This window comes from Nerophis lumbriciformis, linkage group LG07 (genome assembly GCF_033978685.3).
Source record: "Nerophis lumbriciformis linkage group LG07, RoL_Nlum_v2.1, whole genome shotgun sequence".
Taxonomy (NCBI): Eukaryota; Metazoa; Chordata; class Actinopteri; order Syngnathiformes; family Syngnathidae; genus Nerophis; species Nerophis lumbriciformis.
In genome coordinates, this window is record NC_084554.2 from 9,473,778 (window position 1) to 9,487,500 (window position 13,723).

At 36.7% G+C, this 13,723-nt stretch overlaps 1 protein-coding gene across 2 annotated transcripts in view; it reads right to left on the reverse strand.

Annotated features, from left to right (window-relative positions):
- The window catches only part of LOC133609850 (guanine nucleotide exchange factor VAV3), a 253,478-nt gene that overhangs the window by 82,649 nt on the left and 157,106 nt on the right, over positions 1 to 13,723 (reverse strand). For both annotated transcript variants that reach the window (XM_061965862.1, XM_061965861.1), the window contains exon 17: positions 4,891 to 4,982. In XM_061965862.1, coding sequence (XP_061821846.1) covers positions 4,891 to 4,982 — 92 coding nt within the window. The remainder of the gene's footprint in view (positions 1 to 4,890; positions 4,983 to 13,723) is intronic.

Below are 13,723 nucleotides of genomic sequence, written 5' to 3' on the forward strand. Positions count from 1 at the left end.
TCACACTATTATGTCAGACCCACTCGACGTCCCCTAGATTTTAGGAAACAGGGACAGGCAACAAATGTTCATCTTTATAAAATAGTACATTTTACTTCCTCGCCCCCATTCGGTCCTTTTTGAAGAGGAACTTGCCAACTTCAAGGGGGACTTTTCTTCTTCCACAAGTCCCAGACCAGCAGTGGCCGAGCACTAAGCGGAGTAATGAGTGAGGGAATTCAAAGCGACATCACGGCCGTCACAGTCGCCGATGTCACACGAATCTACTCAGGTGCACGCCGCGCCCCGGTGGGCCCCGGCGCCGGCGTTATTGCCTCTGCGACCTGATAGCACCGTGACAGATGCTCGGGCCGACTGGAGCTGGCGGCTCGCCGCGGGGAATGTAAGTCGCTGCACACGGCGTGCTCGTGGTTGGCCTGCTTGGGACAAACTTGTGTTGTAAGAACACATTCATGCCCTTCCAAGACCTAAAAAAACACTTCCAGTGTGAGCTATCTAGCATTCACACACATGCACAAATCACTAAGCCTCAAGGCCTTTTTTTTCTACTCTACATCTTAGACTTTGCCTGCATTCCTCCTGGAACAAGCAGGGAGCTGAGTGGCAGACACACATTGTGTGTTTTAAAGACTTCTCTGTAAAAGCGTTATTAGGCGTGCGGGAGCGCTACAAGTACGACATTGCCTTTAGTGCTGGTGTGGAAAGGAGCGTCTGAAGGAGCGTTACAAGCACTTATTGAATACGTGGCTGACTTTGGCTGGTTGAATTAAGGACGTGTGGAAGACTCCCAACTCCACCAAAACAACTATAAAACAGGAAATGACATTGCAACCACTGAGTCACGGTTTTAACCGCTATTAAAAAAACACGATTGGATTTACGTCAATTTTCGCTTCGGTTGCTTATTAAAGGTACCGTATTTTTTGGACTATAAGGCGCACTTAAAATCCTTTAATTTTCTCTAAACTTGACAGTGCGCCATATAACATGTACAGTATAATTTTGGTTGCACTTACCGACCACGAAGCAATTTTATTTGGTACATGGTGTAATGATAAGTGTGACCAGTAGATGGCAGTCACACATAAGAGTTGCGTGTGGACTGCAATATGATGGCAGTCACACATAAGAGATACGTGTAGACTGCAATATGATGGCAGTCACACATGAGAGATACGTGTAGACTGCAATATGATGGCAGTCACACATAAGAGATACGTGTACAATGCAATATGATGTCAGTCACACATAAGAGATACGTGTAGACTGCAATATGATGGCAGTCACACATGAAAGATATGTGTAGACTGCAATATGATGGCAGTCACACATAAGAGATACGTGTGACCAGTAGATGGTAGTCACACATAAGAGATACGTGTGACCAGTAGATGGCAGTCACACATACGAGATACGTGTAGACTGCAATATGTTGGCAGTCACACATGAGAGATACGTGTAGACTGCAATATGATGGCGGTCACACATAAGAGATACGTGTGACCAGTAGATGGCAGTCACACATAAGAGATGCGTCTAGACTGCAATATGATGGCAGTCACACATAAGAGATACGTGCAGACTGCAATATGATGGCAGTTACACATGAGAGATATGTGTCGACTGCAATATGATGGCAGTCACACATAAGAGATACATGTCGAATGCAATATGATGGCAGTCACACATAAGAGATACGTGTTACCAGTAGATGGCAGTCACACATAAGAGATATGTGTGACCAGTAGATGGCAGTCACACATAAGATATACGTGTGACCAGTAGATGGCAGTCACACATAAGAGATACATGTGATCAGTAGATGGCAGTCACACATAAGAGATACGTGTGACCAGTAGATGGCAATCACACATAAGAGATACGTGTAAACTGCAATATGACTGAAGTAAACAACACCAACATTTTATATGTTCCATTGAAAATATAGAACATTACACCCAACTCCAACAAAACAACTATAAAACAGGAAATGACATTGCAACCACTGAGTCACGGTTTTAACCACTATTAAAAAAACACGATTGGATTTACCTCAGTTTTCGCTTTGGTTGCTTATTAAAGGTACCGTATTTTTCAGACTATAAGGCGCACTTAAAATCCTTCAATTTTCTCAAAACTCGACAGTTCACCTTATAACATGTACAGTATAATTTTGGTTGTGCTTACCGACCACGAAGCAATTTTATTTGGTACATGGTGTAATGATAAGTGTGACCAGTAGATGGCAGTCACACATAAGAGTTGTGTGTGGACTGCAATATGATGGCAGTCACACATAAGAGTTGCGTGTGGACTGCAATATGATGGCAGTCACACATAAGAGATACGTGTACAATGCAATATGATGGCAGTCACACATAAGAGATACGTGTAGACTGCAATATGATGGCAGTCACACATAAGCGATACGTGTAGACTGCAATATGATGGCAGTCACACATAAGAGGTACGTGTAGACTGCAATATGATGGCAGTCACACATAAGTGATAAGTGTGACCTGTAGATGGCAGTCACACACAAGAGATACGTGTGACCAGTAGATGGCAGTCACACATAAGAGATACGTGTGACCAGTAGATGGCAGTCACAAATAAGAGATACCTGTGACCAGTAGATGGCAGCAACACATAAGAGATAAGTGTGACCAGTAGATGGCAGTCACAAATACGAGATACTGTATGTGTGACCAGTAGATGGCAGTCACACATAAGAGATACGTGTGACCAGTAGATGGCAGTCACACATAAGAGATATGTGTAGACTGCAATATGATGGCAGTCACACATGAGAGATACGTGTAGACTGCATTATGATGGCAGTCACACATAAGAGATACGTGTAGACTGCAATATGATGGCAGTCACACATAAGAGATACGTGTGACCAGTAGATGGCAGTCACACATAAGAGATATGTGTAGACTGCAATATGATGGCAGTCACACATGAGAGATACGTGTAGACTGCATTATGATGGCAGTCACACATAAGAGATACGTGTACAATGCAATATGATGGCAGTCACACATAAGAGATACGTGTAGACTGCAATATGATGGCAGTCACACATGAAAGATATGTGTAGACTGCAATATGATGGCAGTCACACATAAGAGATACGTGTGACCAGTATATGGTAGTCACACATAAGAGATATGTGTGACCAGTAGATGGCAGTCACACATACGAGATACGTGTAGACTGCAATATGTTGGCAGTCACACATGAGAGATACGTGTAGACTGCAATATGATGGCGGTCACACATAAGAGATACGTGTGACCAGTAGATGGCAGTCACACATAAGAGATGCGTCTAGACTGCAATATGATGGCAGTCACACATAAGAGATACGTGCAGACTGCAATATGATGGCAGTTACACATGAGAGATATGTGTCGACTGCAATATGATGGCAGTCACACATAAGAGATACATGTCGAATGCAATATGATGGCAGTCACACATAAGAGATACGTGTTACCAGTAGATGGCAGTCACACATAAGAGATATGTGTGACCAGTAGATGGCAGTCACACATAAGAGATATGTATAGACTGCAATATGATGGCAATCACACATAAGAGATAAGTGTGACCAGTAGATGGCAGTCACACATAAGAGATATGTGTGACCAGTAGATGGCAGTCACACATAAGAGATGCGTGTAGACTGCAATATGATGGCAGTCACACATAGGAGATATGTGTAGACTGCAATATGATGGCAGTCACACATGAGAGATGTGTCGACTGCAATATGATGGCAGTCACACATAAGTGATAAGTGTGACCGGTAGATGGCAGTCACACATGAGAGATACGTGTAGACTGCAATATGTCATCAGAGATAAGTGTGACCAGTAAATGGCAGTCACACATAAGAGATACGTGTGACCAGTAGATGGCAGTCACACATAAGAGATATGTGTGACCAGTAGATGGCAGTCGCACATAAGATATACGTGTGACCAGTAGATGGCAGTCACACATAAGAGATACGTGTAGACTGCAATATGACTCAAGTAAACAACACCAACATTTTATATGTTCCATTGAAAATATAGAACATTACACACGGCGCTCAAAAATCTATCTAAGTGTTTTAGTAGGACTTTGGTAAGCTACGAAGCCACACCGCTTGATGGATTGTACTGTGCTTCAACATAGGAGTATTATTATGGTGTGTGTATAAGGTAAGACATATTATCTGGCGTTTTGTTTCGCAATATTATGCAAAAGAAACTTTTCTTACCTTCTGGTAAGAAAAGTCCTGAAAATGTGCGCGCCTCCGCCTTTGTAGTCCGTGCCCACACCGTAGTCGATAAGCTTCTTCTTTTTCTCAATCTTCTTGTTATGGGACATTCATCCTCCCATTTCTAATATAAAGTAGTGTAAAGTTCTGACTTTTATCTGTCAGTAAACTCGCCATGAAAGCGCTAAAACATACCGGTATAGTGAGTTTACATTATTCACCCGAGGAACTTTAGTTATTAGAGAGTTCCGGTCGGACGGTTTTTCACGGGACACATTTCCGGCCTTGTTGTTACACTAGTGAGCCACGGATGAGGAGATGCTGCCCCGTTATTGATTGAAGTAAAGTCTGAATGTCATTAAAACAGTTAGCTAACAATAATAATAATAATAATAATAATAATAATAATAATAATAATAATAATAATATGACCCCTTTAATGCGCCTTATAATCCGGTGCACCTTGTGTATGAAAATAGACCTTACGAGACCCGCTCGTGTGCCTTATAATCCGGTGCGCCCTATGGTCCGGAAAATGTGTGTGTGTGTGTGTGTGTGTGTGTGTGTAAGTGCGTGTGTGTGTGTGCGCGTGTGTGCGTGTGTGTGTTCCTTACCTGTTTTCCCACAGCAGCCCAAGCGGCCCAGGCATTCTTTATGGGCCCCTAAGCCGCACTTGGAGCACAGATAGCCCTGGTTAAACACACCCCTGCGGATACATTGCAAGGACATTGATTTTACTCCAGGTTTTGATGGCACATAATAATGCAAAAAATGACGAATATAATATACTGAGGACAACTTGCACACGGTGACACTTAAGGGCTGTCCTAAAATAGCGAGTTATCCGGTTTAAAATGATGGCATTAATCACGCACATGCAGACCAATCAGACCCTGACTATACTTTCGATAAAACTGTCACCGGGTTTTGAGCAAATAGACGTAACGCCTTCAAGTAACACAGCTTAAAAAAAAAAAAAATTGGAAAATATTTGTGTCCAAATATTGGGGTCTGTTTAAAAATAATTAAAACCATGCATGCGAGTAATAACCTGTGATCAATCATGATTAATCTAAACTCAAAAGTGTGATTTAAAAAATGTAATCATTTGAATGCCTGGCTACCCAGCAGGCACAAGACATTGATACAACGTTGATTATACATACATGTCCTTTAACACAATGTTGCTAATCTGTTGTATTTGTAAATTGAGACAAAGTTGATGCCCAACGTTGGATCCACGTTGTTGGTTGGGAAATGACCCAATCAACGTCACAACCTGACATTGAATCAACGTTGTCAAAAAGACATGTTGTTTGTGTTGTAGAATATTGGTTGGGAAATGACCAAATTTCAATGGTCAAATCAAAGTCACAACCTAACATTGAATAAATGTTGTTAAAAACTATGTTGTTTCAACGTTAGGTTTGAGTTGTAGAATATTGGTTGGGAAATGACCAAAATTCAATGGTCAAATCAACGTCAGAACCCGACATTGATTAGATGTCGTCAAAAAGCATGTTGTTTCAACGTTGTATTTGTGTTGTAGAATATTGGTTGGGAAATGACCAAATTTCAATGGTCAAATAAACGTCAGAATCCAACATTGATTAAACGTCGTCAAAAAGTATGTTGTTTCAACGTTGTGTTTGTGTTGTAGAATATTGGTTGGGAAATGACCAAAATTCAATGGTAAAATCAACGTCAGAACCCGACATTGATTAGATGTCATCAAAAAGTATGTTGTTTCAACGTTGTATTTGTGTTGTAGAATATTGGTTTGGAAATGACCAAAATTCAATGGTCAAATCAACGTCACAACCCGACATTTATTAAACGTTGTCAAAATAAATGTTGTTTCAACGTTGTGTTTGTGTTGTAGAATATTGGTTGGGAAATGACCAAAATTCAATGGTCAAATCAACTTCAGAACCCAACATTGATTAGAGGTCGTCAAAAAGCATGTTGTTTCAACGTTGTATTTGTGTTGTAGAATATTGGTTGGGAAATGACCAAAATTCAATGGTCAAATCAAAGTCACAACCTAACATTGAATAAATGTTGTTAAAAACTATGTTGTTTCAACGTTAGGTTTGAGTTGGAGAATATTGGTTGGGAAATGACCAAATTTCAATGGTCAAATCAACATCAGAACCCGACGTTTATTAAACTTTGTCAAAATAAATGTTGTTTCAATGTTGTATTTGTCTTGTAGAATATTGGTTGAAAAAATGACCAAAATTCAATGGTAAAATCAACGTCAGAACCCAACATTGATTAGATGTCGTCAAAAAGCATGTTGTTTCAACGTTGTATTTGTGTTGTAGAATATTGGTTGGGAAATGACCAAAATTCAATGGTCAAATCAACGTCAGAACCCAACATTGATTAGAGGTCGTCAAAAAGCATGTTGTTTCAACGTTGTATTTGTGTTGTAGAATATTGGTTGGGAAATGACCAAAATTCAATGGTCAAATCAACGTCAGAACCCAACATTGATTAGAGGTCGTCAAAAAGCATGTTGTTTCAACGTTGTATTTGTGTTGTAGAATATTGGTTGGGAAATGACCAAAATTCAATGGTCAAATCAACGTCAGAACCCAACATTGATTAGATGTCGTCAAAAAGCATGTTGTTTCAACCTTGTATTTGTGTTGTAGAATATTGGTTGGGAAATGACCAAATTTCAATGGTCAAATCAACGTCACAACCTGACGTTGAATAAACATCGCCAAAAAGCATGTTGTTTCAATGTTGTTTGTGTTGTAGAACATTGGTTGTGAAATGTACAAAATTCAATAGTCAAATCAACGTCACAACCTGACATTGAATCATTGTTGTCAAAAAGCATGTTGTTTCAACGTTGTATTTGTGGTGTAGAATACTGGTTGGAAAATAACCAAAATTCAATGGTCAAATCAACGTCAGAACCTGACATTGAATCAACGTCGTCAAAAAGCATGTTGTTTCAATGTTGTGTTTGAGTCATAGAATATTGGTTGGGAAATGACCAAATTTCAATGGTCAAATTAACGTCACAACCTGACATTGATTAAACGTCGTCAAAAAGCATGTTGTTTCAACGTTGTGTTTGTGTTGTAGAATATTGGTTGGGAAATGACCAAAATTCAATGGTCAAATCAACGTCAGAACCCGACATTTATTAAACGTTGTCAAAAAGCATGTTGTTTCAACGTTGTATTTGTGTTGTAGAATATTGGTTGGGAAATGACCAAAATTCAATGGTTAAATCAGTGTCAGAACCTGACATTGAATCAACGTTGTCAAAAAGCATGTTGTTTCAACGATGTATTTTGTGTCATTCACACTAAGATACATATCGCGATACTTGAGTCACGATACGATACGGTATTGCGATAGTTGTGACATGTCAATATATATAGCAATATTTTACACAATTTACACGAGATGACAGTCATAATTTATTGGACAAACTGAGTCAAAAAAATAATGTTTAAAATCATTTTTTTCCATGGATCATGTTTGGTGCCGCTTAAATGTAAAAAACTACTAATAAAAAATAATAATTGGTATTAAGAGATTTAAAAATGTATTTTATATCGTAGGGGTGTAACGGTACGTGTATTTGTATTGAACCGTTTCGGTACGGGGGTTTCGGTTCGGTTCGGAGGTGTACCGAAGGAGTTTCCACACGGACATATTAAGTAGCCGCCTCCACTTCCTTCTGCCTGTCTCTGTCAGTCCTCTACACAGCACCCAGCATTGTCCCACCCTCACAACCATCTGATTGGTTACAAACAGAGCGGCAACAGCCAATCAGCAGTGCGTATTCAGAGCGCATGTAGTCAGTGCTTAGCGTTTAGCAGGTAATCATCAGGCAGCGGACTCTCCCCAAATTGTAATAAACACCTCCCAGGCAACTACTAGTAACATCACTATGAGCCCGTTAACCTTCTAGAAATATAAAAGACAGCTCAGCTCGCTCGCAGTCCTGGCTTGAGGTGAAGGCTAATTCGCTTTTAGCGTAACGTTAGCTCATTTTGGTGTGTGTGTGTGTGTGTGTTACGGACAGCAAAGCCCTGTCTGTCTGTTATTTCACTTTACCTTTTTCTGTGTTGATTGAGCTGTGTTGAAGCAGCAAAAATTGACATTATGTTAAATGAAGAGTTTCTGTCTCTGATAGTTGATATAATAATGTAAGTGCATTATTAAGCCTACATGAACTCCATGGTGTTCAGGGATGAATAGTCTCTCCTATTGCTATTGTACTATTTTTTCAGCTATAGTTACATTAATCATTAGTAATGCAGCAGCCTAGTTTTGAATGGCAGGGTCCCTGCTATCACATGTTGATAAAAATATAACATTTACATAATACAAATCAACTGTAATAAATTAAGCATGATGAGTTGACTTGGAACTGTTTAATGTTGCACTTTTTATATGTAGAAGAAAAGTTTTGTCATTGTATTTAATCTGAGCAACAACTGGAGGCAGTTTAATGTTGATTAACGTGGGCAGAATTATTATAGTGTTCCCAATGTTAAAAGGATATAGCCACTGTTTACAAATTTGGTAAATAAAAAACCAAAAAATTTATTTTTTGTTGTTTTCTTACTGTACCGAAAATTAACCGAACCGTGACCTCTAAACCAAAATTTTTGTGTACCATTACACCCCTATTATATCGTAATGCAATATGTTTCCTATCCCTGTTGTAAATTACTCATTACGATTATAAATAAGTAACTACGTTCTTGAAATATTTCACACTGTGTCATGAATCTGTAAAATACTGTTTTTTGTTTTTTTAAATCATGGATTGTGCTGTCGAACGATTAATATATATATATATATATATATTATTTTTTTATTGATAATGACTAAATAATCCATATTTAGCGTGTATTAACTGTTTTATTTTGCATGAGCAAGCAGACTCAAAAAAGAAGGGAATAAATATGCACTTATTTAACACCTTTTGAACATGTTCATGTTAGCAAAAAAAGAAAAAAAATGGATTATGGACTATTTTAGGACAACACCCAAGACTTGAATAAACTGCCAGAAACCCTTCAGGGATTTTGACTCATTCTGTTCTGCAAATGGGTAAACTCCATTAAACCAAAGGATTAGTTTTAATAACAATAGATTAAGCCACATTCATGTTGACAGTTTTTAAACAGGATTCTAATTTATTTGAGACGCTCCAGTATTTCTTCCTTTCTTTTAAATTTTTGCCGCTCGGGGAAATAAATAACTGTCATTAACAAATGAACAAAATGGGTTTTGAAATATTGATTAGTACATGCTCGGGTTGGCTCGATACCAATATTTTGGTACTGGTACCAAAATGTATTTAGATACTTTTTGATACTTTTCTAAATAAAGGGCACCCCAAAAAAATGGCATTATTGTCTTTATTTTAACAAAAAATCTTAGGGTACAATAAACATATGTTTATTATTGCAATTTAGTCCTTAAATAAAATATTGAACATACTCGACAACTTGTCTTTTAGTAGTAAACAAACAAAGACTCCTAATTAGGCAGTAACATATTCTGTCATTTATATTCACTGCACTTAAATGTAGAATATATGTATAATATATTTATATTATTATTATTTTATTTTATTTTTTTTTTTTTATTGACATCCAGCATCAGACATTCCTGTCATTACATAATATTCACATAAATCATATATCTATTGTCTGCCCTAAATGTCAAGATATTTTTGTTTATATCCCAACCATACCCCCCACCGCCCGCCCCCAAAAAAGAAAGAAACAACAACAAAAACAAAGTAATATCTAAAAATACATCAATTAAATAAACAAAGGGGGGGGAAAAGAAAGAAAAAGAAATAATACATTAATAATAATAGTAATCAGAAATAAAAATATAATATAAACATATACATATATATATATATACATATATATATATATACCCACATATATATTTATATTATTCATATATTATATATATATATATATATATTATATATATTATATTATTTATTATTATTATTGTCTATTGTGAGTGAACTGTGGTGCTGAATTTCCCCCAGGGATCAATAAAGTACTTTCTATTCTATTCTATTCTATTCTATTTATAATTCTATTATTTTGTCAACATTATAAAGGACAAGCTGTAAAAAATTAATCTACTTGTTCATTTACTGTTAATATCTGCTTATTTTCTCTTTTAACATGTTCTATCTACACTTCTGTTAAAATGTAATAATCACTTATTCTTCTGTTGTGTGGATACTTTACATTAGTTTTGGATGATACCACCAATTTAGGTATCAATCCGATACCAAGTAGTTACAGGATCATACATTGGTCATAATTTATATTGTGGAACAATTTCCCTTGTGGATCAATAAAGTTTGTCTAATCTAATCTATTTTAAAATATCGATGTAATCATAGTAGTATCGACTAGATACGCTCCTGTACTTGGTATCATTACAGTGGACGTCAGGTGTAGATCCACCCATGGCGTTTGTTTACATTGTGACACCGGTGAGCTATTGTATCCTCCTATGATGTGTAGTGAAGCATGTTTAGCTATTCCCCGTCCTCCAGTGATAATGTTACTTGTAAGCAACTTACTTTATTTGTCACCATGGAGGACAGGATTAGTGATTTTAGAAGTGGCTAAAACATTAGCCGCTAACTAGCTAGCCATGTCTTAAAGGCGTTTCAGTGTTATAACTTTACCTTTATCTTTACTTTTTAAGCCAAAATACGTCAGTTTTCTCTTTTCTGTCTACACACTGTCTGCTTGTAAGTACTCTGTGTGCGCGCGCTGCCGAACATGCTCCTCTGCTCGTAAAACCAGCAATGTCACGACGTGACGACGACGCGCCGTAATGCCTGTAAAAAAAATATATATGGCGAACCGGTACTTTTCAAACAGAGTATAGCACCATTTTTGATTCATTAGTACCGCAATACTATACTAGTACCGGTATACCGTACAACCCTAGTACATGCAGACTTAATTGTACATTTATTTCACTATTGGTATGGTATTGTGATGATAATGCCATGATGCAATATTGAATAACTGTTACTAGAGATGTCCGATAATATTGGCCTGCATAACAACAACAAGAGTGTATTGTTGCCGGTGCTGTAGCCGTGGCTAACAAGCGAGCTCGCTCTGTGACTGACTAACGACACCATGTCTATGGTTTGGGGTTATTTTAACGTGTGTCTGACGGATACAAAACTGGCAATTTGCTATGACTGCAAAAAGTTGGTTATGCGAGGAGGAACCAAGGCGTCTTTCTTTAATACGAGCAATTTGATCTCCCTCTTCTTCAAGAATCATAAGGAGATACACGATGAATACAAGCGGAAGATGGATGAAAGACTGCTAGGCCACTTCAAGCACTCACCACTAGCTTGCAGCACATTTGTGTTACTCATACAAATATGTTAGAGCAGTGCAGATTGAGCCCAGTTTATAATTTCCTGTTATACAGTATATACTGTATATATTATTGTTTACTATATTACTCTAGTACACTCTGGACTGAAGCTGTGTGCCTTCATTGTTTTTGTAGCTGTTATTTTGAGGCATGTTTAAAAAAAAATAAAAAATAATGCACCTTGTGAAAGTCAGTATAGTATTTCCCATATTTGTAGTGGGTATCAGGATTATTTCAGGGAGAGCATGTCCCAAATTCCAAGCTGCTGATTTTGAGGCATGTTAAAAAAAAATAATGCACTTTGTGACTTCAATAATAAATATGGCTTTGCCATGTTGGCATTTTTTTTCCATAACTTGAGTTGATTTATTTTTGGAAAACCTTGTTACATTGTTTAATGCATCCAGTGGGGCATCACAACAAAATTAGACATAATAATGTGTTCATTCCACGATTCCATTCATTATTTACTTCAAGTTATTACACTATATCTCTATATACATATTTTATTTTTATTTTTTTAATTAATTTTGTCCAAAGGGGGCAAATTTCAATGTCTTACACACACTTGTTATTGCGCCTGTCAATGTTTACTTTTTTATGCACATTAAATCAACCAAAAAAAATCCTGACTTTGGAGCAATGTTCACGGTCTCTAGTATTTGGCTCTCTATTCGATGCAATGGTTTTTCTGTATTGGGACCATATGGAAGGTACTTTTCCTTGTCGATGTCTCAAGAAGGGTAGAAATACAAGAACACACACACACACACACACACACACACACACACACACACACACACACACTCATGTATTTATTATATTCTTAAGACCGCCGAAAAATGCCTCCCTCTTTAGGACCACCCTTTCTAGATATATAAAGATGTGTATTGTCAACAATAATAATATGCATGTATACATACTATGCAAATATAAAAAAGCTTGTTGTGAAAAATGAGTTTTTCACGAGAAAAAGGTCACAATTTCACAAGAAAAACTTAGAATTTTGGCGGTATAATAATAAATGTCGTAGTTTTACTCAACGCAAGTCAAAATCTTACAAGAAAAACTGAAAATTTGTGCAATATTATAGTAATAATCGGAATTTTACTTGGCAAAATTATGACAAAAGTCATAAAATTACTAGCGCTGCAACTAACGATTAATTTGATAATCGATTAATCTGTCGATTATTACTTCGATTAATCGATTAATAATCGGATAAAAGAGACAAACTACATTTCTATCCTTTCCAGTATTTTATTGGAAAAAAACAGCATACTGGCACCATACTTATTTTGATTATTGTTTCTCAGCTGTTTGTACATGTTGCAGTTTATAAATAAAGGTTTATAAAAAAATAAAAAATAAAAAATAAATAAATTGCCTCTGCGCATGTGCATAGCAACGATCCAACAAATCGATGACTAAATTAATCGGCAACTATTTTTATAATAGATTTTAATCGATTTAATCGATTAGTTGTTGCAGCCCTAAATATTACTAAAAGAAAATCACTTTTTTACAAGAACAACAACAAAAATGGCAATGTTGTGATAAAAGTCAGAATTTTATATCACAAATGTCACCATTTTGCATTAAAAAGTAATAATTTTACATTAAAAAAAAGTAATACTTTTACGAGAAAATATTGCAATATTACAGAAACAGAAAGAATATGAGAAATTCTTCCCAATTTTAGAAGAAAAAAGTCGACACAATGTGACAAAAAGTTTTTATATATTTTTATATATATCAACCGATACCGGAATCGGTAATTAAGAGTTGGACAATATCGGATATCGGCAAAAAAGCCATTATCGGACATCTCTAACTGTTACTATCCTAGATAGCACACTGCATACAAAACATATTATATTGTAAAATATATTGGAGGACAGGAAGTGAAAAATGGTGTTAGTAATTGCTTTGAAATAGAAAAAGGGCTGGGATTAAATAAGCCAACATGTTGCAATGAGAAAGTAAAAACAAGTTTTTTGTAATTGCATGTATATTTGA